The sequence below is a fragment of the Octodon degus genome, unplaced genomic scaffold (genome assembly GCF_000260255.1).
Source record: "Octodon degus isolate 3935 unplaced genomic scaffold, OctDeg1.0 scaffold00038, whole genome shotgun sequence".
Classification (NCBI taxonomy): Eukaryota; Metazoa; Chordata; class Mammalia; order Rodentia; family Octodontidae; genus Octodon; species Octodon degus.
In genome coordinates, this window is record NW_004524614.1 from 4,726,371 (window position 1) to 4,754,216 (window position 27,846).

The 27,846-nt window shown below is 39.9% G+C and overlaps 1 protein-coding gene and 2 pseudogenes across 1 annotated transcript; all 3 read left to right on the forward strand.

The window, feature by feature from the left end:
• The window catches only part of LOC101570385, a 73,452-nt pseudogene that overhangs the window by 19,371 nt on the left and 26,235 nt on the right, over nucleotides 1-27,846 (forward strand).
• LOC111816722 (protein POLR1D-like) lies at nucleotides 807-9,207 on the forward strand. The gene is made up of 2 exons (XM_023715052.1): nucleotides 807-886; nucleotides 8,946-9,207. The coding sequence occupies exons 1-2, from the start codon at nucleotides 882-884 to the stop codon at nucleotides 9,205-9,207; spliced, it is 267 nt and encodes an 88-aa protein (XP_023570820.1). The 5' UTR covers nucleotides 807-881.
• On the forward strand, nucleotides 25,707-26,586 carry LOC105740905 (annotated as a pseudogene).

Here is a 27,846-nt window from a genome sequence, read left to right on the forward strand (position 1 = left end):
TTTGAAACCAGAATATCAGAAGCAATCCTGGGAAACAAAGGAAAGGCAGGAGGTATCATAATCCCTGACCTGAAGTTATATTATAAAGCTACTCTGATAAAATCAACGTGATACATAGAGACAGACCTGAGGATCAGTGGCTAGATTAGAAGATGCAGACACAACTCAGCTACCTTATCTTTGATATCTCATTGTTTCTCTTGTGTGAAAAACCCAAAAGGTGAATGAGGAGTAAGATTGATGATGGGTATTGGGAAATAGGAAGAACATGTTCAAATGGGAAGGGGAACAAGGAAGGAGAGAGAAGGAAGAAAAAGGGATGTGGAAAGAGAGTGGAAAGGAAAAAGTGGAAATGGCTTATATACATGAAGAGGGAAATAGGAAAAGAAAGACATGTACAGGAAGAATTTCCTGGTGGTGAACGTAATCATTATATATTGCATATATGTACTAATTTTTAAAAATGGTGCTTTCTGGTATGGAAATGGATTTGGACACAGAATGAGGGAATAAATTGAAGTACATTGCATAGAACCTTGCTTTCATAATCCCAAGGCATCTTGTCTTCCTACCATAAAAATAATTTTTATGAATCAGGCATTCCGCAATGCCTGTTATACTTCACATAAAGTCAGATTTGTTGAAGACTGTCCTGCCCTGGTCCTTGTCTCTGTCTGTGACTGTCTTGTGCTCTTGTGTGGCCTCTGCTTGTCTTTATGGTGAAGCCACAGCTCCAGGCACAACAGCATGCCTCTTACCTGCAGCCGCTTGACCTCTCTGCTAATTGGCTGTCTGCTTATACTGCAGTGAATCCGTCCTGGGCAGGCTCGTGCTGCAAGGGAGGACTCTGTCTGTGAAGCGCATGATGTTGCAGAGACTAAATGAGGTAATCCTCAGTAGAACTGGCACAGGGGATTGCTTCCTAAGCACAGTGTCATCCTTGATATTATGCGACCATGAACCCTAGTGGCTAGTGATCATGTGTCACTATTTGATGGCTCATAGCCATAAAGCTGTTGTAGAAGCTAAAAGTGGCAAGTCTATCTGTACAGAAAGCTACATACTACCTCCATTCTTCATCCGGAGACAAAAATATTAAAATCAGAAAAACCCCATACACTTTATCTTTCCTTTTCTGTGTTTTACATTTGTTTAGAAGTTACCATTTTTTTCAGGTCAAGTATGATTAACTGCTGGGAGTTTATTTTTATCAAATGTATAGCATGCTGCTCAATGAAGAAAAAATGAGGTTTGTAATTTTAGCCCCATTCAGTCCTAGTCTAAGGGCACATTCTTTGGAAATCTTCCGTGGCATATGGAACCCTCCATCACAGCTTCTGTGATGACAGAACTGGAAGTTAAATCATTTAATGTAAACCAGGTGCTGTGGCATGTGTACATAGTCCCGGCTATGTGGAAGGAAATGTCAGTAAGAATGAGTAGAGAAACCAAGAGACTGATAAGGGAACAAGAGTTCGGTTCCAAAGGGTTAATGTACAAACCAAGAACTGAGACTTAAAGCTGAAAGGACTCTAGAGACCGGTGACTATTTCAGCCTTTAGTTTTACATCTGAGAACAATAGTCTAGGAGTATGCAGCACATTTGGAAATGCAAATTATAAGCCCAGAGGTGGCATCTCATAGTGCACCAAAACTTCTAAATTTTAACCACTTTTATGAAAATGTGTATAAAAGTCTCATTAGCTTGTATTTTTATTTTTTTCCTTCCTGAGTAATTTTCTTTCATTTTTATATTTTTATTTTTATTTTATTGAGAAACAGCAGTGAGACAGTTTCAAAACTGATTAATAGGACAGTTTCAATAATTAATACATTGTACATTGTTATCTTCTTAATGGTTATCCATAGTACAAGATGGAGACAGGATATCCCATCCAAACACTATTAGTACAAATCTTTCTTCTCATTGAATTAAGTGAAAGTAGCTGTATATTTATCCTAAATATTCTGTATATATACAGATACAAAATGGTCCTTCCTTTGTATCCCATTTATTTGTTTAGTCCTGTCAGAGATGGGTATTCCATTGACATCTAAATACCATAGGTGCATGAATTCAGCAAAACAATCCCACACATTCCAGCAGTCCACAATAGTAATGGGTTATCCGCAGAAGTTGTTGACTTGAGCCTTTTACAGCTCAGCATATTTATATGGCTTTACTTTATATACCTCATTTTTATTTCTGCTGGATGGTTAAGATCAAGATAAAGCAAGACCTATATAACAAATCTAACTTTTGTATGTGATAAGGTCAGTCAAGTCCCCTCAGGATTTATCCTGTAACCCTGTACCGCAGTTTGTAGATCCTTTGTCAGTGTCAGGCATGTGGATGAGTCATGGTCATTGCTTGACCAGTTTGCTCTCTGTGAAAGCCTGAGAGAATGTTTTCTGTCCATGTGACTCTCCTTAGGCACACTCTACATCATCAATCATGTTACTCTATGGCCCCATAATCTCCTTGATCAGAAAATTTGGGACACAACTGAGTTACATGATGTTACAGTATATGTTCTCCTATGTCCTGCGTCTTCATTGACCTTGAAAGGCTAGGGTCAAAATGTTGGCTGTCCTTGCAGCCCTTTTATTTCTCTAATTTTTGGTCTGCAAACTTAGGTTGTTAACCCTCCAGAAGAGAGGCTTATTATTACCCTACAACATATGCAGTTGGGTTTAACTTCCCTATCTGTCTGAATATCAAATATCTTAGGCATAACATGGAACAGATATTTTCCATCAAGTATGGCTATTTTTTTGTTTTATCAATCTCTTTTTAAATTGAGAAATATCAGATATTCTGCTATGTGGGTTTGTTTTTTGTTTGGGGAATGATTCCCCCACCCCACCACCCGGCTCAGGATGCCTTAGGGGTGGGTCTGGTAAGGCAGGTGGAGGTGGGGATTGAACCATGGTATCCTGAGCCTGACTACATTTGCATGTGCAGGTGCTTAAACAACTGAGCCAAGGAGCAGGCCCTCTGTTTTTTGTTTTGGTACTGGGATCAAACTCAGGACCTTGTGCTTCTCAGGCAGGCACTTATGCCACTGAGCTATCTCTGAGGCCTTCTGCGGTGGGCTTTTTTTTTAACCTTAATTAATTATTTCAGGGTCTTGCTACGCAGCTTATAGTGATCCTCCTGTTTCAGCTTCCCCAGCACTGGGATTGCAGGTGTGCACTAGCATACCCAGTTTCAGTGGCCAGCATGGCATTCAGTGGCTGGCATGGCATGTGGTACCAGGGATCAAACCTGGGTCCTTGTGTTTACCAGTCAGGCACTTAGACCACTGAGCTATCTCCCCAGCCCTCTTGATTAATGTACTATCTCCACTGGCTTGAGACTTCGCTTAATATCGTGAGTTGCTATTTTGGAAAAATTCCTGATATATTCACTTATGTGTGTGTGCTAGCTTTGCTCTTTTTCATGAAGAGGTACAAGTAATGATAATACAGGTCCACACCCCTTATTTCAAGATAAGTTTCTGAGTTTAGGTATTTTCAGATTGTAGAAATGTCCTGCATCACATACAAGGTGTCTGGCCTCATGCACTTGTTCAGCGTAGTATTCAGCGAAAGATGAATATTTACACTAAATGACACAAAACTGTATTAAGAGCTCAATAAGTGGTCACTTCAAGTTTTGCTGCCACAAATTTGGGAGTCATAAGAAGATTTTGGTTTACATAAGTTTTTCATTTTTGGAATTAGTGATGTTATGAATTTGGAGAAGCATCTAATAAAGATTTGGCTTATGCCAAGTATAGGCAAAATGTTGTGTTGTCATGTCATTAAATCCTTACAATAAGATAGATTTCTGTTATTCCCATTTTGCAAGTAGGGAAAACCCATGCAAAAAGGACACAACTTACCCACAATCACACCATTGATTAAATAGTAAGGCTTAGCCAAAGCACAAACAGAATAAGTGGTTGTTATGAGCCAGGCATTGTTTTGAGCATTTTGTGTGTTCTTACTCATTTAATTTATGTGTAGCCCTTTAAGTTAGTCACTATTATGTATTCCCCAATAGCTGCTAAGAGACAACCGGGAGAACAGAGAGCATGCCCAGTGTTCAACCAGTGAATGGTGTGATCCTACAGCATGTGTGCTTGACCACTGTGCCACAGAGTGTGAAGACTTACTAGCTGTGCCACAGCTGGCTATGAGACTCAGCAAAATTAATTCCTATGCTGACAGCCACAGCAGCTGCCAGAATTGATGTCTTCAGATGTTGGCATTAATGTTACTCTTCTCATTCTGGGTCTCTTTAGAGGAGACTTTAAGATTTTTCTCCATAAAATCATTTGCTGTATGTAGCTCCACATATGCTTGCTATCACTCCGCCTCATTGCCCTGTCTTATTTACTAGTAGAGTATGATTGCCTGTGGGCCATCATTTCTGAAGTATGTTCTGGTGCATTTGGAAGAACTCTGACTTTCAGACTCCAGCCCCATTCTCCCCTAGTAAGCCAAAGTCTGTCCAAGCCATTGTTGGTTTTCACCTTGAATAGAATCCCAGGCACAGGCCTGGGGAGATGGCTCAGTAGAATAAGCACTTGCCTGGCAAGCGCAAGGGCCTAAGTTCAAACCCCGGTACCGCAAAAAAGGGGGGAGGAGGCAGGAGGACAGGAAAAAAGGACCAAAAAAAGAAAAAATAGAAACAAAGCTTTGGGGCCAGGGAGATGGCTCAGTGGAATAAGCACTTCCCTGGCAAGCGCAAGGGCCTGAGTTCAATCCCCAGTTCCATTAAAAAAAAAAAAAAAAAAGAATCCCAGGCACAAAGGAGGACTCTCACTCCCTATCATTGTGGACATAAATCAGTACAACTATTATGGGAAACATTGTGGAGCTTCCTCACAAAACTAAAACTAAGTCAGGATAATGGCACATATCTATAATCTCAACATCCTGGGAAGCCAAGGGAGGAGAGGAACAAATTTAATCCCAACCTGGGCCATTTAGTGACAGCAAGAGTCTGACATTGATTAAAAAAAATAGAAATTAGAAAAATGACAGATTTCTTGAATGAGCAATACAGAAAAGAAATAGATCACATGAAGCAGAGTCAAAAAGATATAGAGGAACTTAAAATCTCAATCACAACCTTGCAAAACTGTTTAAGTGAAAGTGAAGCCAGAGTTTCAGATCTTGAAGATGCTGGTGCAGCTAGTGTAAAGGTAAGAAAAGATCTCTTAAAAACAACTAGGGTGCAGGAAAAATAATTCATCACTTGCAAGACAATGCAAAGATGAACAATATGAGACTAATAGGTATCAATGAGAAAGGAGTCAATACAAATGACATTAAAAAAATATGGGCAGAAGTAATAGAAAACTTCCCAAATATGAGGAAACAATCTGACATTCAGGTAACCGAAGCATACAGAAAGCCAAGTAACCTCAACCCAATTAAAAACACACCGAGACACATAAGAGTCAAGATCCCAGAAATTCAGCTCAAGAATAATGTACTGAAAGCCGCTAGAGAAAAGACACAGATCACATTCAAAGGAAAACCCATCAGAATTATGCCCGACTTCTCTTCACAATCCATGAAGGCAAGAAGAGCATGGAGCAGAATACTTCAAGTCCTCTATGAAAACAAATCCCAGCTCAGAATACTATACCCTGCAAAACTCTCTTTCAAGTTTGATGGAGAAGTGAAATACTTTCATGACAAAGAACAACTAAAGAATTTCATGATGACAAAGCCAACCCTACACAGGTTCCTGAAAGATGCTCTAGAGAGGGACCAAAATGATCAGAACTCCAGGAATGAGATCAGAAGCAACCAGCTAAATAGGATAAATAATTAAACACAGGAGAAAAAGGAGTAAACGACAACAGACTTTCCACATGAAGACAAAATTTCAAGAATCCTAACATTTTATTAGAACACTCATTATTCCGAAATAGAGAACAAATGAAATTATACATAATTCATTCTTGAAAAACAACTAGAGAAAGAAATACCTGAGATTTTTTTTTTTTTAACTTGACATAAGTCTTTTGAGGTCACAACTCATGGTCTTTTTCTTCAGTTTATAAAAGGAAACATTTAGCTGAGTTTGTGTTTTGTTTTGTTTTTTCTTCCAATTTTATGCCAAATAAATACATGGTCCTAAGACAAGGCAGCAAGGGACAGGATGATGCACACAGTTTGCAGATCTCTCCTTAAGAACTTATATCCAACCCCTGGATTTGGACTTACCAAGGCAAGCGATGGTACATTACAGCTGTATAAGAAAAGGGTACTGGAGAGGTACGCACACTGCCAGAGAAACCGATCCAGTCTGGCTAATTGGGTCTCCCAACTTATCTTTCCTCACTAATATTTATTTGGGGGAGCCTGAACACTCCTGAAAATTGCTGTAATTACATTATCCTTGTAAATACAGCCTAGATGACTTATTTTAATCCATGCCTTAAAACAAATCAGTTTTATGTCATACCAACAGCAGGGATTTTGAGAGAAAACTGATTAAGCAGATCTGGAGTAGAAATTCTGAATTTTGTGATGACTCAAGCCACTTGTTCAGAGAAATGCCTCCAGTGTGAGTGGACAAAGTTCTAATCTGCTCGGACTATGAACAGTTGACTTGAACACTTGAATCTTGGCTCTGCATATGTACTGTATGGATACAATAGCCCTGCCTTGTAGGACCATTGTAAAAATTAAATTAGATGATGTAGTCATCAAAAAAAATAAAGATGATCTGATATCAAAGATGACAAAATCTATTGGAATTTAGTAGGGATTGACAAAGCTTTGCAGAGGGGTGGGGGTGTTTTGTTTTTTCTAAGATAGAGTCTTTTTATATATATATTTTATTGAGAAACAAATAGCAATGAGACAGTTTCAAAACCGATTAGGACAGTTTCATTAATTAATACATTGCATATTGTTGTCTTCTTAGTGGTTATTCATAGTGCAAGATGCAGACAGGATATCCTGTCCACAAACACTATTAGAACAAATTTCTCTATTCATTGAATTAAGAGAATGCAGCTGTATATCTATCCTGTTTTGAATATATAGATGCAAAATGGTCCTTCCTTTGTATCCCCTTTTTTTGTTTAGTTTTGTCAGAGAAGTGTATTCCATTGTCACTTAAATATTGTAGGTGCGTGAATTCTGCAGAACAGTAGCACCTGGTTTGGTAGTGCTTTGTGGGGCCACTGCAGGCCTGCCCTCCTTCCTGTCTCGGGTATCCTCATTCGATGTGCCCCCAGGAGCACAAGTGCCATAATCCTGAGACCAAAAGCAAGTGTGATGTTGGTGTCCTTTTTCTGGAAGTTCACTTCTGGGAGTGCCATAGTTTTGTAAACTCCGGGGCTGTCACTGCCTCTGGATGTTTCGTGGCTTCTGCACTGTCCTGTCCTTTTCTCCCCAGTTTCTTTTCCTCCTTACTCTTGTTCATCCCACTGTTTTTTTTCTTGGCCTGAGGATTAACCAGGTATAATACACTAAGATTCACCTTTGCTTTTTCCCAGAGTTTCCTCTGTCCTGGACTCAAGAGTTAATTATTTGCAGCAGGAAGTGTTTTTTTCTCTACTCCTTCCTTTCACTTAAGAGTGTCAGTGCTGTTCTGGTTTCCTGAGGTGGTCAGAACTCTCTATAATTGAAGCTATGCAGATGACTATTCGCTTTCATCTGTACGGTATTAGTCTACACAATTAATAAAGTGCTATGGTTTGATTTTGACAATACATGCTCCTCAATTTATAGTGGTTCTACATTTCAATAAATTTATAAGTCAAAAATATATGTAAAGTTCAATTCCCAGTTCTGAAAAAAAAAATGCATATAAACACCTAACTTTTGGAATATCATAGCTAAAGTGAGCTTCCCTTTAATAGGCTCAGAACACTAGCCCTACAGTTGGGCAAAATTACCTAACACAAAGCCTGTTTTGTAATAAAGTTATAAATGACTTTGAAACAAAATGTCAAGTATGGTTTCTACTGAGTTAAGTATTGCTTTCACACCATCATAAAATTGAAAAATCAAGTCAAAACATCATAAGTCAGAGACCATCTGTATTGTGTAAGTTTCTCTGTCAGTTTAATAGAAAGATGGATATTATTCATTTTTAACACTAGCCACTGTGAATAAGATGATTTTTGAGATCAGCATACTCCTGAAACAGCCTATCGTATGGCAACAGGTTTTCATTTGTGTGGAGTTTCCTTTATCAAAATGAAAGTGCTACCATGCCTAAAAAATTACAACTGCTGTGAGATGTAATTATATCTAAGCATATAAGCAGGCAGTTTGGTTATTGTCTCACTCCTGAGTGAGCCTGAATCATGGAGCTATTTAAATACACACTGCACAGAAAGTCACCCCAAAAGGGACTGTAAGGAAAGTGCCTTTTACAGAGTAGAAACTAGATTCCTGAGAGTGAAGACTTTAAGTAAAAAGAGATTATTTCATATTTATGGTTTCCTTATACAATATTTCTGGAGGAGATCACTTAATTGTTATATGCAAGATGTACCAGATTATACTTTTTAATTGCTTGACCAGAGACATTTTCATTCTTTGGTAATAAAAAGCATGCTACAGTTAAGTTTAATTGGAGTCAGTATAGTCAAATCATTTGGGTAGAAAGAAAATATTAAATAATTCTATTAATTGCCATTGTGGGCATACCTGTACATAAAGTTTATGGTAAATTTAGTCCCAGTAGGGAAGAAAAGTTGGAAGGTTTGTAAACAGGCATGGTCAGCCCGTCTCAGGAATTCTCAGTGTCTTGACTTTGCCTTGTACTCTGAGTTTACACTAGATGGCATGCAAGGAAAGCCCAACAAACTCAGCAGCTTGATTCTGTGTAAGGCAATTCTTTGGTAATAATCAAGACACTGTTCTCAGCTTGGGAGTTAGCTCTTTTATTAAAGATGGTTTTCCTTTTCTCACCCCCTCAGGATGAAGTGTCCTCTTGCTGGTACAAATAAAAGATTCCTAATTAACACAATTAAGAACACACTGCCCTCCCATAAAGAGCAAGACCATGAACAAAAAGAGGGTACTAAGGAAACCGCAAAAAGCCAGGACCAGAAAGACACGAAGAAGCAGAGAAGTCATCCTTACAAGCACAGCTTGCATGCTCGAAGCTCCGTGAGCTACTCTCCTCCAAGGAAGCGGGGCACCAGGGACAAGTGCGACCCACGACCCAACAGGCACTGAGTTCACCACACTGGGACTGGGGTGCAGCAGCACAGAGGTGAGCAACCAGGAAAAACACCTGAGAACGACTCCCTCCCAGGTTGTTTTGTAAGGTCGCTGATGGTGACCAGCAAGTCATGACCTCTTGACTCTTCACGGAAGCGAATGCAAAGAAACTTGTTCTGAAGACAAGGCTTAGCAAGAGTGTGCTCCTTCAGCCGTGTAGTGTACATCTTTGTTGTTTTTATCCTGTTTTGTGTGGAACTTAGTTTTAGAAAAGTTTTCAAATTGTTAAATCTAGTCCCAGTTTTTGATGTGCTATAATTTGGTAATTTCTCAAAACTTCTCAAATAATAAAACACTTACAAATCACATGCTTTATTTTTTTGGGAGTCAAAATAAAATTTAAAAGTTATGTGGTCAGCAGGCAGATCTATGAAAAATTGTAACTCTCTCCAGGCTGGGAACTGACCAAGAAGCTCTGCGATAGCTTTGCATTTGTTTTCATTTAGGTTAACAAAGTAGGAAATTCTCAAAATGGCTTTGGATTTAATGTTCTAAATTACTTGAAGTTTAAAAATTGGCTCTTTTGTTTCCAGTGCATTTCCAAATACATTTGTTAGCTAGAATAATTTCTCTACATTTCATATGTTAACATATCAGTCTTAGGTGGTACTTTTAAAAGAACCCTCAAAATCTAAAATCAAAATAATTATTTTGGTGCTAGACCTTGGTTGGATAAAGTCCTATAGTACCACATCCAATATAGTTGTTCCAGGAATTTTCCTTTTAAATAAAAGTGACTTTGCAGATTTTCTGTAATCTCTGCACCCTAGAAAGCAGAGGCAGGAGGATTGCAAGTTGAAGACCTTCCTGGGCAACTTCAGGACCAAGCAAGACCCCATCTCAGAAAATTATGGGAGTGGGGAGTGTGAGGATGGAGCTTAGTGGGAAGGCTCTGCGTTTAATCCCCAGTACTGAAAAAAAAAAAAGGTGCTTTCCAATATCTTCTCTTATACCTGTCTTAACATACAGTAGCAAATCTTTCCAACCTCTATTCCTACTTTATACCCCAGAAACATCACCAACAGCCCTGTTGCCCAGTCCACAAAAAGAAGAAAAACCTCTCTCCTTGTTCTCTTTCCCTAGTTTCCCAAAGCAGCTGCACATAGGCTTGACCATCACCAGGTCCTTGGGATGTCGTAACCCACTGCCTGGAAGCCAAAAGAAGCTCTTCCTATATGCTGGAAGAGCTAGTTGCTGGGGCTCCAAGAGAAACTATGAAAGATGGCTATAGCTCACCCCTCTCCATTCCCTGCTGAGCCATACCCAAAGTGTTCTGCCTGCTCCCAGGTTAGACTGGAGCTCATTTTGTGACTATGAAGACACACATCCCGTTCGGACACACACACACACACACACACACACACACACACACACACAGTCATTTGATTTTTTCTGATTTTCTTAAAATCTGTTTGCATATCAGTCCAGATTATCTGTGTTAAATGTGAAATACTTTATATTTAAGTGTGTATTAGAGATAGTGCAGCATGGAGATTTTTAAAATTCTTGTTATGAGTAAGTAAAAATGAAGCTGAACTGTATCATTTTGTTATGTACTTTTTTTTTTTTTTTTTTTTTGAACCAGGGATTGAACTCAGGCCCTTGCGCTTGCCAGGGTAGCGCTTATTCCACTGAGCCATCTCCCCGGGCCTGTACTCTTTATGTATAATAAACTACTAAGTTCATTTGGCAGGCAGACTGCAAGTTCGAGCTTAGCCTTAGCAATTTACGGACTTAGACCTGTTTAAAAAAATGTTTTTAAAGAACAAAATTAAAGGCCTAGAGATGTAGCTCAGTTCGAAGGTTCCAGCACCACACGCAATGCACACATACACAGATAATTATAATGAACACATTTTTATGCTCAAGATTAAGGGAGCTTTTTAACCTAACCATATTTACCGTGTGTGTGTGTGTGTGTGTGTGTGTGTGTGTGTGTGTGTGTGTGAATGGGGACTGAATTCAAGGCTTTCACATTGAGCTATACGCCCAGATCTTTTTAACATTTTAAAAATTTTCAGACATGGTCTTAAGTTACCCAGGCAGAACTTGAACATGTTGATCTTCCTGCCTCAGCCTTTCAGAGTGCTGGAATTACAGGTATAAACCAACAGGCCTAGCTATATGTGCCTTCCTTATATAAATTATATTAAAGGACAGACCACCTACAAATTATTTTCCCTTGAAAAAGAACTCTACAAACTTTTATTATAGTCTTTAAAGTTTTTTACCAAGAAAGAACATTCTTTTAGTCTCTAAAATATCAAGAGTACATTTGGTGTTTAAGGAGGAACTCTCCTGAGAAATGCACCAGCTACCTCCTACATCTCTAGTTAACATGGTGACACTCGTGGGAGTGCCCCTCTACCTCAGTGCTATCTCATTGCCAGCACAACTATATTTAGAGATGACCAAGCCCAGGATAGAAGTCAGAGAAATCAAATCTCAGCCCTCCCTCTCTGGATATAGCTGTGGGGCCTTATCTGGGTCATCTTTCTGGACTGCATTTCCTCAACTGCCAACTAAGATATTTTGACTGAGTCTCTAATTTTGAATAGAAAGGTACAAAAGTCCTGATTTTCAGGAACTACATTTCATGTTTCCACTAAAAAGCATTAAGAGTTAAACACAAATAAAACTTAGTAGAACTTTTTTTTTTTAATGTTGTTTTAGAAAACAATACCTGGGCCAGAGAAGTAGCTCAGCGGCATAAGCACCTCCCTGGAAAGCTCAAGGTCCTGAGTCTGATCCCTGGTACAAAAAAAAAAAGAGAAAGAAGGAAAAGAAAACATAATACCTAAGATATGTGAACTAAAAACTGGTTTCTACCATGTCCAGTCATCCATTTGTGGCTCCTCTTTTCAAACAGACCATACATGAATAGGAGGAGCCAAAAGGGGATTTTACTGAGTGGGCTGAGCACAGGACATTCCTTAGTCCTCACTGGGGAAAATGACCATGGAGTTTTGAATGTCACTGTGGTTATTTTGGGGAGTATAAAGGAGTCTTCAGATATGCTGGGTATCATTTATCTTTCTGTCGTTGGTTATTGAAATGACTTAGCATAGCACTTACATCTTTATATTACAGCCAATTGTATACACTTCTACCACTCCTGGACATCATGCCATCATCTTTGGACTGTAGAGAGTATCTGACAGGTAATCAACGCTTCTTTTCTAGACATTATGTGAGATGAATTCTTGGTAAAAGTGGAGCCTCACCCATCTCCTAAGAAATGTCTGTGCTCTAGGATCCAGTGTAAGGGCCTTCTCTCACCAGCAAGGCTGAATCTAGAAAACTGTCAGTATTTCCCCCACGATATATTAGTAAGCTGTACTGAATTTATGTGAGTCATAACTCTGTTCACCACATGGGCCAAGCAAAGGCCTTTTGAGTCCACGTGGTTCTCCCACACATATGAAGAAGATACTGTCACCTCCACCCTATACAACAAACAAGAGAAACAGGGTATTTATTTTTCTCTATTTAGGACAAGGTCTTCAGGGTCTCACTACATAGATTGGACTTGTACTGATTCTCCTGTTCACAGCCTCTGAAGAGCTGGGATTACAGGCACTTGCCACCACGCCCAGTCTCAATTGTGGTCTCAGCGCACCCAGGGGCCAGGGCCAGCATGGCGTGCCGGGAATGAACCCTGGCTGCTGCGCTCTGCCTAGGCAAGCACTTTAGTTCACTGAGCCATCAGGCCAGTGAAACAGGGTATTTTAGAAGTTTTCCTGTGATTTCAAAGATAAGAAGTGGTGGAACTGTTATCTGAAGCCATGGATCACTCATGTTGGCATCCTGATCATAGACATCGAACCTCCAGAACTAAGAGAAATTTCTCTTAAGTCACTGTAACACTTTGTTATGGCAGCCCAAGCATATGATACAATATTTTTAGCTGTTTGTTTAAGCTGTCTCTTCGTAATTACTTGGCCTTTTTTCTTGTTTTGATTATTCTGCATCAGAGCCATATTAAAACCATGGGTATAATATCAATGTGAAAATAGGCATGAATCGCAAATCCCTTTTCTTACATGTTAACTATGTTTATATCTCCAAGTTCCCTGTATTCCTGTCTTGATATTATGAGGTTGGGATGTTCTTTTACAGGACATTAAATCTGTTCTGAATTCCTGACCAACAGATTGTCCTTTCTCACAAAGTCAGGAATCAACAGGTCTGGAAACCAAGAAAACAATGTGGCAATCTCAAATTTTAGATTAGTGGCCTACGTCCAAAAGCAAAATAAAATAAATTCTTGAGGAAGAATTTATCTCTGAGCTCTACAGGTCTGTAGTAGCCAATGGAGAAAAGTTATGCCCAGGTTCCTCATTAGTGATGCTGCTGAGCTGGAAATGGAGACTAGCACCTGGTGATTTCGGCATCCTCGTAGAATCACACTGTTGCATGGAGAATTTAATCCTTGATCTTAGAAAATAGCGTTGGCACTTTACCTTGGAAGCTAGTGAAGCTTAATAGGAATCTTGGTAATTTGCACAAGTGATCATGCTCCAGTAAAAGGTTAGTGTGTCCTCTAACAGGGAGGGCATGGCATGTTTGTATGTACATAGAATATCTTCTGAAACTAAGCCTACATACTGATAGTGGATCTTGCCTCTGAGATGAATAGGGAAAATATATTTAATACATGATTTTTGTTTATATAGTCTTAAAAGTATAAAATGTATGACTTGTGTTAAAAGAAAAACCTGTAGCACACACATAATGTGTAGGTTACATATCCAGTCGCTTTGCCATACCCTGCTGTCTTCCTTCACACATGTTTTCAGGGGCTCCAAGCAGTGGCGCCTACAGGAGGTTGTGAAGCCTCTTCCAGGATCACCCAGTATGTAAGATAGGACATGTGGGTTGGGCCCTGAGGATGGGTCAATGGCAAGGATCTCTGGTGATCGTGGGAAGAAAAGAAAGACAAATGTAAAAGCTCAAACAGAGGCTTAGGAAAATAAGAAAAAAATAGAGGATGGAGAAGTGAAGGAATGGCAGTAGAAGCCAGATTGGGAAGGTTACAATAAAAGAAACATGGGAAAGAGTGAACTGGTATTTCATAAAATACACAAATGGTCAAATACTGGAAAAAATGATTGACATCATGAGTTATCAAGGAATTGCAAAACTGAAAATGAAACAAGCCACAAGCTATGGCTTAAGTACATTCCTTGAATTTCATTCATTAGGAACTTAATCCTTGCTACAACAATATGGAGAGCTGAAATCTTTTAGGGGTGATTAGGCTATAAAGTCTGTGTCCTTCCTATTGTAGGAGTGGGTTAATTATCATGGTAGCGATAATTGGATAGTGGGTTCTCAAAGGACTCCCTATTCCTCCCTCCCCTTCTGCATTTCTCTGCTTCTCCTGTGTATGTGTATGTATATGTATATGCATAGGCACAGGTCTGTGCTTGCACATTTCACTTGTCCTGCAACCATCTGCCACAGGATTGCTTTATCTTGGACCTCCCTGTCTCCAGAACTATAAGAAATAAATAAATCTGGATTTTTTAAAAATTAAGTTACAAAATCTCAAGTATTTTGTTATAGTACCACAAAATATACCAAAAAATTACATTCCTACCAGAAGAAGTAAAATTAAAGAGATTGAGGACTCTAACCTTGGTAAGGACCTAGAGCAACTAGAATTACTATACACTGTTGACTAGCACATAAAATGGTATGACTACTTTAGTGATCTCTTATAAAACCAAATATACAACTTGAGTTATGATCTAGCAATTCCAGTCCTAGAAATGTAAGACAAATGAAAGCATTAGGTCAAGCAAAACTTGTAAAAACTATCTCTAATGTTCCTAATTCATAATTGCACCAAAGTGGGAACATTTCAGGAGTTCATCAATTGTAGGATGTAGCACATGTATAACATTGTAGACAGAATAGAGATGCCCTCCAGATGCGCCTTGAGCGCTCAGTGGGAACAGGCAGTGATCAGCAGGTGGCTTCTAGCTCCCAGCTCCTCAGTGTTAGCCTAAGCTATTGAAAGACATGTCCTTCTGCAGGTGGCCTGCATCCAGTGACCGAGCAAGTTGAACGATGAGAGAACAGCTGTTTCTGCTTTATGTTAGAAACTGGTGGGGGGGAAAAAAACCAAAATTGATATGTCGTAAGTTATGTACAGGTACGAAATCCCTGTGATGAAAATGATCATTATGTATATTTAAAAGGTACCGATAAACTTAATTTTTAATATATCTTATACGTGCTTTCTTTTTTATTATTATCTAAAGAGAATAAAAAATTGTAAAAAAATCAATAAACTTAATTAATAAGAGCATGTTTTAAGTATGAAAAAGAAAAGAACCTGGTGCTCAGGTTCCTCAGAGTTCGCCAGAGGCTCTGCGTGGCCTGCATAGCAATTCAGCTGCTTCTCCTTCCTCAGCTCTAGTCCTGCTACTGTCTGCTTCCTTCCTTGGTCCCTGGTAAACTTCTTGCACCTCTGACTCTAGCTCAGCACCTATTCCCAGACAATTTAGGCTGCTGCAGTTGAATCTGGGAGTTTGAAGGAGTAGACAGTCAAATAGGGCTTGAGAGCTGCATCACTCAGCACCCAACCATTGAGGTAAGGACCTTATCCAGGCAGTGTCTGGATTGCTACAACTTTCACAGGCAGTGAATCAGCAGAGGATATGTGGAAGGAGCTGTACTGAAGGTATAATGTCACTTGGAAGGGACCTATGGAAGGTATAGTAGATAAAGGATAAGCCTCATGGTAAAATGACTCCTAGATGCATGAGAAAAATAATAGCTTTGCCGGGCATGGTAGTGCACACCTGTAATCCCAGGGATCTGGAGGCTGAGGCAGGAGTATTGATTGCCACAAGTTTGAGCCTATCCTGGGTTATACAAGGACTCTAAGGACAGCCTGAATTACATAGTGAGACCCTATCAGAAAAAAAGAATGTAGTCCATGCTGAGTCAGCTGAAATTTTTTCATGAGGTAGTCTTTTATTAATTTACCAGTGGTCATAGCAGCATTAGAAATAACTCCAGGGGCTGGTGAGATGGCTCAGTGGTCTAAAGCACCTACTTAGAACAAGCTAAGCAAAGCACAACACAGGGACCGCGGTTCAATCCCCAGCACCACATGCCAGCCAGCCCCGCCCCCTGGTGGGCTGAGCTGGCCACACACACACACACACAAACAAATAAATAAAATTTATAAAAAAAAAAAAGAAAAGAACTCCAGTTCCAGGCATTTAGGGGCCTCTAAAAAAGCAATACCTACAACAGAAGATAGAAGGCAAGGTCTTACAAGTAAGTCATATGTTGTAGTGACAGAGACCACTTCTGTTTCCACCCCATGATTCTTGGACTCACTTTTCCTAGCTGTGAAGAAACTGTATAATACATTTTTACAGTTTGGATGGAGACTGTCCCCCAAAGGCCTCATGCACTCTTAGGCAGGCCGGACATTGGGTTAGTGATTGAATCATGGTTGCAATACAACCAATTGGCCATTAGGAGGTAGGATCTGATGGGGGAGGGGCCCGGCTCAGAAGGGCAGGGCTTCCTTTCTGCTCCTCCACTCCTTCTCCTTTTCCTGGCCCACATGCTGTAAGCAGCTTTCCTCTGCTGCAAGCCCTTAGGCCATCCATTTGTGTCTCAGAGCCTGTCAACCATGGACTCAAACTTCTGAAACCACGACCCAAAACCTTTCCTCTAAGTTGTGGATGTCAGTTTCTATATCTCACCAATGAGGAAAGCAAGTAAGACTGGAACACTATCCTAATTTACAAGGTGTTCATCACGACTGTCAGTCAACAGCGTGCATAGCACGTCAGTATTGGTTGCAGTGTCTATGCACGCCTGATCTCCATCCCAACACCTGACCACTTTGCACTCCTATCCAAGGCTCCAGATTCAGCCCCAAGAACCACAAAAGGGGGGGGGAGGATGATAACAATCCAGGGGTAATAGATATATATGCTCATTATTTTGATTGCAGTGATGGTCTTACACATAAGTCAAAACTTATAAAGTTTTACTTTTAAATATGTGAAGTTTTACGTTGATTCCCCCTCAAATAGTTGTTTTAAAAATTAGTTCAGAGAGGAAAAAAAGAACTAAAATGAATACATAGGCACTCAGGTACAGACTAGTAGGTACTCTCCCCCCAGTGATGTCAACATTAATTTGTTTCCTAATAAACAGTAAATTTCACATTTAAGAAAAATTGTAGCACACTAGGTCTAAAGACCTCTAGAAAATCTGCAGAGCTGGTGGTGTCCAAATTTTAAAGGACGAATTTCCTTTCTGTGGCTCATGTGCAACATCAGGCCTCTAAACCACCTGTTGAGTCTTGCTTAGCAGGGTCTGCACTACCTGCTGGCATGGTGTAGTAGACCAGCATGAGTGCTGTGGAACTAGTGCAATTGTCCTTATAAATTTGATTGTAATAAAGAGACAAAGTAGAACTAGGTAAGCAGAAACTACTTCTGGAATCTTTGCCTAGAGGAAATCATAAAAAAAATGACATTTTCAGATTGATAGCTAAATACTACCTGCCAAATGGTTTTACTCCAGTGAAGAAACTGCATGTGGAACAGCAGCTTCAGTTGTAGAGATCACTTTATTAACTTTAGGTTAATCTACTCTCATTCTTTTTAATTTTTCTTGGTGGCTCTAGAGATCAAACCCAGGATCTTATGCATACTGAACATGTACTGTACCTCTGAACTGCTCCTTTGGCCCCACTCATGTTCTCTAAGACCCATGAGTCTTTGAAGCATGAGCCAAACAGGTCAATGAAGTGAATGTTAGTAGTCTCATACCCCTGAACCATTCAGATCTCTGGTGGTTGCATTCATCTCTGAGATTCCACACAGGGATTCACTATCAGTTCTTATTTATTTAGCAAGACAAAGACATTTCTTTTGTTATGAGCAGAATAATTTATTGGGGGAAAGAAAGCTTCTGTCTGAGAGAGGGACAGAAGGGGGACCCCAAGCGGGTTGTCCCCAGGAAGCTGTCTCTTCCAGGGACTTTTATAGTGTAAAACCATGCGGTGAGGTGGGTCTAAGGTAGTGGAGAACATGGGAACTCGCTTAGGTGGGCATGAGGTGGGACAAAACTATGGTCATCCAATGAGAATACAAGCACCATTGGTCAGGTAAAATTGATTAAATACAGTACCAAATGAGGAAGCAAGTCATGTAGCAAGAGGGCATGAATACGGGGTCCCTTCCTGTTGGGTGTTGAGTTAGTGACTCTTTAGGGCTCTTTCAAGGTGACTGATACCTGTTTAGAATATCAGTCCCTGATGATACTTCCCTTGGGAAGTATGTAGCTGTGTTTGGTTCCTCTTTTGTCTTGAGGTCTGGCCCATATGAAAGTGTCTGTCTCTTCTTAAGTTGCAAAGTCACCTTGTCTTCCATAGTGTCTCTTTGAGGGCTTAACCCTGTCTGACTGCCTATAATATTTCTATCTAATTCAACTGCCTACAACATTCCCCCCTCTGAAGAAGTAACCCAAACTGCTGTGAGGGAATCATGAGCAATGACCGCTCTGGCTTCCTCAGGCTGAAAGCAGTCATAGTTGTGAACCAGCAGTCAGAGATACTCTCCAAAGGTTCTATCTAAAGGCCCTCAATAGATACCAGGAATTTTTATCTTGGATAGGCATATAGCTTTAAGTCTGGAGGAAACAATGTCAAAGAAATGATTAAACATTCATGGGCCAAATAATAACATCAGCAGGATAATTATGAATACAGTGAAAATGATTTTCATCAGTAATGACTTCTCATAAAGATGATAAAGATAGGGTCTAGGGGACCTCAGTATCTCATATACCATTGATTTGCTGTCTTTTGAGCAGCTAGAGAGGGGAAATCTGAAATATAACCTTTTTTAAGTTTGTAATTATAAAGACTAGTCTGAACTTTTTGTAGATCCATTAGCAGAAATGTCTTTAATGTGGGGATTAATCCCTTTCTTTTATCTTCTATGGCCATTGGGTATTGTCTCAAATAAACTGGCCAACACTCATTACTGGGGGAACATGAATTACAGGACCTATGGAAAACACTGAGTACTTTGCAGTTTGCAAGCGGGTCTCCTGGCTGGGTAACTACATACAAATCTGTATGAACATCTATTAAAAGTTTAACAGGCTTTTTCCCTTATATTTTCAGTTAACATGGGTTCCCTCAGGCTGAGATGTGAAGACCCATGACCTCATCAATCTGAAGCTTCCTCTGACTCCATCATGAGCACTTTCCTTTCTCCTGCCTCGCAGCTTTGGGCATTTTTGCTTGAAATGTCTCTTCACCCTGGGTGACAGTCCCAGCTCACTGTTTACTTGAGACACAATCTCCCTAAGTTACCTGGGCCAGGCTTGACTTTGCAATCTTCTTGCCTCAGCCTCCAGAGTGCCGGGATGACAGGTACAACACCAACACACCTGGCTGTTTTTGTCTGGTTTTGTTCAATTTTCTTTTTATCTTTGATTCTCTGTAGTTTGACTATGAGCTACTTATGTGTAGTTTTTTTTCATTGTTGTTTTTATTTTTGTTTCTTTCCTGCTTCCTGCTTGATGGCTGTCTTCTGATCTGTGGTTTGGTAGCCATGGTATATTTTGGAAAATTCTGGCATTGTTGCTACAAATATTTTTTCTGTTCCTTTTTTCTATTTTGTATTCCTACTATGGACACCAAGCAACAACTTTAAATTACTAGTCTGGTCATTACAATATCTCTGCTCTCTCTGAGTGCAGATTCTAATGCTTGGTGCCTCTTAGTCTGCGCCTTTTGTTTTTCAGCATGCCTTATGTTTTCTATCAAAAGCCAGGTTGATGTGACGGATAAAATGAACTGAGGCAAACACATGTTCAGTGTGAGCATTCATGTTTGTCTAAAAGTAAGGTTTTGTTTAGTTTTTGCTGTAGCTGTGTCAGAAGCTACATCCCTCCTACTCCCATGTTTTTATTTAAGTCTTCCCTTTTGTCTTTGCCTATCTGTGGAGACTTCCACAGTAAATCCCGATGATGTTCCGTTCTTTCAGGCTTGTCTGGTGTGCGCAGCAGCCCTACCAGCACTGTGGTGAGGCATGTTTGGAGATGAAGGAGTGTTCTGTTGACCTATGATTTGGCTTCAGTCTTCAGTGAGCCTGTTCCTCCAGCCTGTGCCCTTTACAAGTCTATTCCTGAGAACAATTTTGTTTCATTTGTTTTATTTTGCTCTCCTTGGTCAGACAAGAAGGGTGGAGGGACTAGAGTTGTGAATGCTGCCCTCACAAGCTACAGCAAAGTAGAATTGGATACAGGGTGGTTAGTTAAAATTCCAAGTTATTTGACTTTGGTTAAGTAGTTCTCCTCAAGCAGAACTACTTAAGATGAACAGAATACCCAAGGCATATTTCAAAGCAGCTACTTTTCTGCTTTCCTGTCTAAGAGGATGCATTTTTCTCTGATCTTCACTGTGAGAACTTGGTAGGGATTCTGGTAGTAAAAAACCTCAAAATTGTGAGGGACCTACTAAGACTAGGCCTCTTAGAATTTTTGGCAATCAGATTTTCCCACATGGAGACTCTAGCAATTTGCCAAATGTTTAAATGGAATTGCACTGTGATCCAACATCCCACTTCTAAGGTCTATATACAAAAGGACTTGAAGGAGAATCTCAGACATTTGCATATCCATGTTTGCCACAGCATTATTCTCAAAACTCAACAAAGGAGAAGCAACTCAATGGTCCACTGACAGAAAAATGGGAAAGAAAATTACTGTGAAGTCTTAAAAGACAGAGGAAATCCTGTCCCATAGATGAACCTCAAGATCATTATACTACATAAAATAATCCAGTCACAAGGACAAGCACTGTATGATTCCACCCATAGGAAGTATCTAATGTCAAAATGGAAGCTGAAAGTAGAAAGATGATTGCCAAAGCCTACAGAGAGGAAAGGGGGAATTATAGTCTAGTGGGTGTAGAGTTCTAGTGTTGCAAGACTAAAAGTTCTAAAAAAAAAAAAAAAAAAAAAAGACTAAAGTTCTAGAGATTTGGTGCATAACATTGTAAATATACCCAACACTATGGGACTGGATATTTAAAAATACAGTGGTGTCTCAGTTAATTAAACTTAATTCTTTCCATGATCTTGTTGCAAACAGAACTAGACAAGAACCAAATCAAATTTCCCCATAAGGTCAACACTGAATCTAAATATTGAATTTGGCTCAATTCTTGCCCAATTCTTGTTCAGTGTATAACCAGAATCATGGAATGAATTAAGTGCATGAACCAAAGCACCACTGTAATTAAGATGGTGAATTTAATGTGTATTTTTACTAAAATGAAAATTGAAAGTCTGTTAAGTATGTATGTAGCAGATGCCCCCAAAAATGTTTGTTTATCACGTTAATGCAGTGCAATGCTATAATGTGTATTCTTTGCTCTATACCTTCATGTTGGATCCTACTAGTACAGGCAATGTCTACAGCTTGAGTTTACGACTTCCTTTCGTAGGATTCCTATGTTTTCATAAACCTGTTGAGAGTTCCTACCTATATTTTCTACTCAACTGGCTCTCTATCTTGCTCTCTCTCCTTTACTTTTTCTCTTTAGAGAATAAACCTTTCCTATCATTTTGGAGCCCATTCATGTTGGACAAATTATTGCTGATAAACCATGGTAAATGAAAAACAAAATCAAGATATACAATTCCAAATGTAATATTATTGCAACTATTAAAAAGAGGCATTGTAGGGTCAATAGTGCCTTCCAAAGATATACACCTGCCAGTCCTTGTAACCTGTGAATTTTACCTTAACATAGTCATGTGTACAAAGCCTATATGTACATAGTTTCAGATGTAGAGGTAGGAGTGAACAGGAGGGAGGAAAACAAGGAAAAGAAGATGGGTAACACATGGTCCCTGCCCTCAGTACCCTGAATTTTAGGAGGCAAGTTGGGAAATGACTGACAAAGTGAACAAGTTCAGGTCTAGGAAACAGGTTTTCATGTACAGAAGAGGAAAGAACCACAGCCAGGTGGGTAATAAGAAAAGTCTCATGAAAGAAAGTGGCATGTGGTGTGGGGTTTGAATTAAAACTTTTGCAAATGTCTATCATGGAACCTTTAAGGTAAAGTTGATCTGAATCCTTCCAAACTAGGCTGTAAGAATCTAAAATTCAGAGCCTGTCCAGATAATGCCATTAGAAGAGGACTACCACATGATATCCTCAGTGGAATGAACCTTGAAGGGGTCTCTTCACAGTCCAACATATCAGCAACATCAGAAATTCATCAGAGAAAAGGAAAAGACAAGCTTACAGGACCCTGGCAAGATTGGAGGGGAATGGTAGGTGTGGTTTGAAATGGGATCCCCCTGGCTCAGCCGGAACTGTGTTCCCCAGAATTCCTGTGCTGTATATGATTCTGAGTTGAGTTGTTTATAGGGAAAATTTGGTATGCCTTGAAAGGCAAGTATGAGCCCCAAGGATTGGTGCAACACTCATGCACAGGTTGCTGGCCCACCTCATGGTCAAGGGACAGCAGCTGGGATTCTGCCAGCTTCCCCCAACCATTTCTTTCAGTCTGGGACAAACACAGGTACAGCTCAGTAAGGAGAATTCTGGCGTTAGTTACCCCAGCGATCAAGGTTAGCCACAATGGTGGACACAGGTTCCAACTTGGCTTTCTGGATTGTAGCTTATCCCTGCATATTCTAGTTTATCTTATTTGTTCAGCACTTTTCCTGACCGCGGGCCTAGCTGACCAGTAATAGCTCCATGCCCACGCTCCACAAGGGCACTGTCTTTCCCTTGGCATTCACTAGCTTCCACCATTGGGAAAGTGTCTTTCCCATATCACTCACCACAGCTCCACTAACATGATGGACCAGTGATGAGGCAAAGTGGCCTGTTGCAATGACCCTGTTCCATTAGTGGTGGGGAAGATGGTTTTTTCATTACTCTGGAAAAGTGGAGTCTAGGGGACTGCTTACTTTGACAATATTTACAGAGCTATCAGCAAATATGTGGATCTTCTAATTGTTGAGATGGAAATATAAGCCACTTGCTATCTTCTCCATTGAGTCTTAAGGACTTCAGACCATGAAACCCAATATCTCTTGATAAACAGAGCTCCTAGATTTTAAAAAATATATTGTGCAAAAACTGCTAGATTTAAGAGAAGTCAGCTCACACTCAAGGTATAGCTTTGTTTTTAATCTCAAAATATTTTTATGTAGCTAAATCCTTTTTTCTCCTCTTTAAAAAGCCACTTGAAAAATCCCATTTGACAAGGGATATTATTACAGTTTGTAATACCCAACACTGGAGCAAGACTTTTTCCACCTCTTTTGTAAAATCAATTGGAGTTATTTACAATGAACTTAAAAACCATGAACTTTAATGGAAAAGCTTGACAGGTTTGATGTATGATAGACTAAAGTTTCAAAAAAAAAAAACAAAAAAAAAAACCAGAATTTTTTTTTTCCTTTTGGCTGTAGAATAAAAACATGGATAGAGCTACTCAAATCACTTCTCAGAGAAAAATGTAATAGAGTTGCCCAGTGCTTATAAAATTTCTACAGAAAACTAGCTGACAAAAGAGATGTAAATGTTTTTCCATCAATGGGATAATGTAGCAGGAGGGGGTGGCATTTCTTCCAACAAACAGAATTGGGGTTTTGTGTGTGTGTGTGTTTGTCTGCATGTTAGTTTCCAATTGCATTGCTTGCTTTATTCTTTCAGGGTAGCTCTTAATAATTATTTTTTCAGGAGAACCATAAAATGCACAAGGTGCAGGACATCCTTGCAGATAAGTGTGGATTCTGACTATGGGTGATCCAATAATACAAAACTTCTACATATTACCTGCACGTCCTCTGTGGCATTTGCATCTTGGCTCCTTTTCTGGTTAATGCCTTAACACTGGTTGTAAGCAGCTTCTCAAACATAATCTTCAGCTGGGCGTTTACTTTGACCCCCCAGAGTGTTAACTTAGAAGAAACTCATGTTTTCAAAGGAAATTGATCTACTCTTACCATGTCCAAAGGCAAGAAAGAATAATTGTGTCATGGCACCCAGCCCCGTGTGTTCAGAGCTTTGATGATCCTAAAATTACTTTTCCCTTTTCATTTGTTTTCCTCTTAAATCCTGTTTTACAGTACTCATTCAAATGACTTCACTACATGGTCATCCAAATAACAGCTTTAAGAGTCTATTTTAAACAGGAAAGACTAAACAACCATTTCTCAGGAGAAAACTCTTAAAAAGTATTTGTTTAATAGATGAAAAGGTCTGGAGTCTGAATGAAAATGTGACCAGAGTACAATCATGTTTTTCAAAAACACTTTCATGCAAAAACATGTAGATTTCATTCATTGTTTGTAACTTTATTTTAGATTGTATTTCTAATTGTTTCTCTACATGAAATAAAGAAATAAAAGAGCAGGGCAAGGTTTTAAATAAAAAGAGCTTTAATATTATTAATGAGGGTTGAAGGTGTTGCTCAGCAGTAGAGTGCTAATCTGGCACACCCTAGGACCTGGGTTCATCCCCAGCACTGCAAAACATAAATAAATTTGCATATTTTTTCAGGATGGTTGGCAAGGCCTAACTAGATCAATCTTCAGTTTAAAAACATATTAAAGTGAGCCAGGGATACAGCTCACTAGCATAAGCACCTGCCTGGCATGCACAAGGTTGTGAGTTCAATCCCCAGTGCTGCAAAATAAATAAATACATATTAAATATTATTAATAATATCTACCTAATGACTATTTAGGTATTAAATTCAGACAAGTGATCAATACTGAGCTATATCCCAGTCCTGTTTAAAATTTTTCTTTTACAATATGGGCTGGCTAAATTGCCCAGGCTGGCCTTGAACTTTCAGTCCTCCTGCTTCAGGGAATACAGGTGTGTGGCAATACCCCTAGCAGATCAGTGATGTCACAGTATAAATATAGAATGTGTTATTTACTTGGGAGAAACTCTATACCATGCGTTTAAGCTCTTTTATACATTTTCTGGACTCTTACTAAGTTCATTCATTGACTAATTTTAATATTTAAGCTACAGAGAGAATTAGAAGTTGGATCAGTCTCAATTAGGTTTACTCTTCCTTTACTTCTGTTGTTCCTGTCCACTCTGACTCCTCTTCCTCCTCTTCCTCCTCTTCCTCCTCTTTCTCCTCCCAAACAATATCAAATCACAGAACAGCTGAATGAGAAAGAAAGAGCTTACTCTTGGGCTTAGGGAGAGATGAGCTCAGGACTGAGGGCCGCCCCTGAATTATTGAAAAAGATCCTTAGTTCTCCCTTGTCTGACACATTGCCAGAGCTGGATATAGTCAGATAGGTTCAGGAATATTGAGAATAATTGATCACTTTGTCACTTTATTGGATTTTTAATTTTTTTTTTTTTTTTTTTATACTATTCTAGCTTCTTTTTCTGGGAAACACCAAATGGCAGATGACACCAGTGCAGCGGGAGGGCTGGAGGCCCGGGGCCCAGGCATAGGAGGCCACGGCGGCTTCCGTGGAGGCTTCGGCAGTGGCCTTCGAGGTCGGGGGCGCAGCAGAGGCCGGGGCCGGGGCCCAGGCCAAGGCCGCAGGGCTCGCGGCGGTAAGGCCGAGAAGAGTGGATTCCTGTCACCAAGCTGGGCCGTCTGGTCAAAGACATGAAGATCAAGTCCCTGGAGGAAATTTACCTTTTTTCCTTACCCATCAAGGAGTCCGAGATTATTGACTTTTTCCTGGGCACATCCCTCAAGGATGAAGTTCTGAAGATCATGCCTATGCAGAAGCAAACTCGTGCTGGCCAGCGGACCAGGTTCAAGGCATTTGTCGCCACTGGGGACTACAACGGTCTGTTGGCCTGGGTGTAAAGTGTTCCAAGGAAGTAGCCACTGCCATTCGTGGGGCCATTATCCTGACCAAGCTCTCCATTGTCCCTGTCAGGAGGGGCTACTGCGGAAACAAGATCAGCAAGACCCACACTGTTCCTTGCAAGGTGATGGGCCGCTGTGGCTCTGTGTTGGTGCATCTGATCCCTGCCCGCAGGGGCACTGGCATTGTCTCAGCCCCTGTGCCCAAGATGCTGCTGCTGATGGCTGGTATTGATGACTGCTACACCTCTGCTAGGGGCTGCACTGCTACTTTGGGCAACTTTGCTAAGGACACCTTTGATGCCATCTCCAAGACCTACAGCTATCTGACCCCTGACCTCTGGAAAGAGACTGTGTTCACCAAGTCTCCCTATCAGGAATTCACCGACCATCCTGTGAAAACCCACACCAGAGTCTCTGTCCAGAGGACTCAAGCTCCAGCAGTACCTACAACATAACAGTTTTTTACGCAAAAATAAAATGAATTAAGTCTGTAAATAAATAAATAATACTATTCTATTTGGAAAGTGTCAAAATGTAGATAGAATTATTGGGATAGAAAACTATCATTTTGCAGGAATAATTGTTTCAGTTAAAGATTTCATTTAAAAAAAAAAAAAAAGATTTCAGTACAAGTCAGGTACTGTGACACATACCTGTAGTTCCGGCTACTGGGGCAACTGAAATAGGAGGATCATTTGGTCCCAGGAACTGAGGACCAGCCCTAGTGGAACCCTGTCTCAGGGAGAAAAATCAGCAATGGTTACAACAATTTAGCTTAAGTGTCTAACTGGCCTTCAGATTTTATTCCATAAAATGGGCTATGTGCACCCAATGAACAGAAAAGAGTTTTTGTGTTATAGACAGAATGGTTGGAGAAAGTAGAAACACAGGACAATAATGACAAAAGAGTGGTTATTTCAATGTTTGTATATATACCAATACCACACAGTGAAGATGTTCAAGTATTATAAACATATGCTAGTAAAACTTTAGTAAACAAATACATTGTAAGCACCCTAAGTTACTTTCCTTGCAAGAACTGATTGCAAACATCAGATTACCTTTTTTGTGTATGGTTTAAAGCAGAGGGAACATCACTGACATGCCTATTGAAAGTGGCCTATCAAACAAAATAGATTAACAGGCTAGTTTATTTAGAAAAAATAGCTGTTATCATTCTAATCCAGATTTCTTACCGGGTCATAACTAAAGTTTGGTGATGTGAAAATTTGGCAATGAGTGACTCTATTTGGGTTCTTAGTCTGATCTGTCATGGCCCAGGGCAGGATTATTTAACATAGGTGAATATTTGGGTTGGGATGTGTGTCTGAGTAGGAGTTATGAATAAAGAAGAGAATGTGTGAAATAGTCACCATGGAGGACAGGCACCTAATTTGATAAGGCCCAGGAGACTGGTTGATGACAATGACAAGGAAGAATGGCTGATGGCAAAGGAGTTGGATGGTTGGAAAGAAGATGAAAGAGCCTGTCAGTTCAACAGGGAGGTTTTGACATACGGGAGGTGCATAGTCTCTGCTCAACAGAAACAGTGAAAATGGTATCCTTGTGTTACCAATTTCTGAACCCCAATAGTCTGACACCTCCTTTTGTCCTCTTGGAATTGTGGAAACAATAACAAGACCAACCACTAATTGAGCCAGGGAGGAGTGGAAGATAAAACTCATGGATTAACTTCTCAACCCACTGCAGGTTTG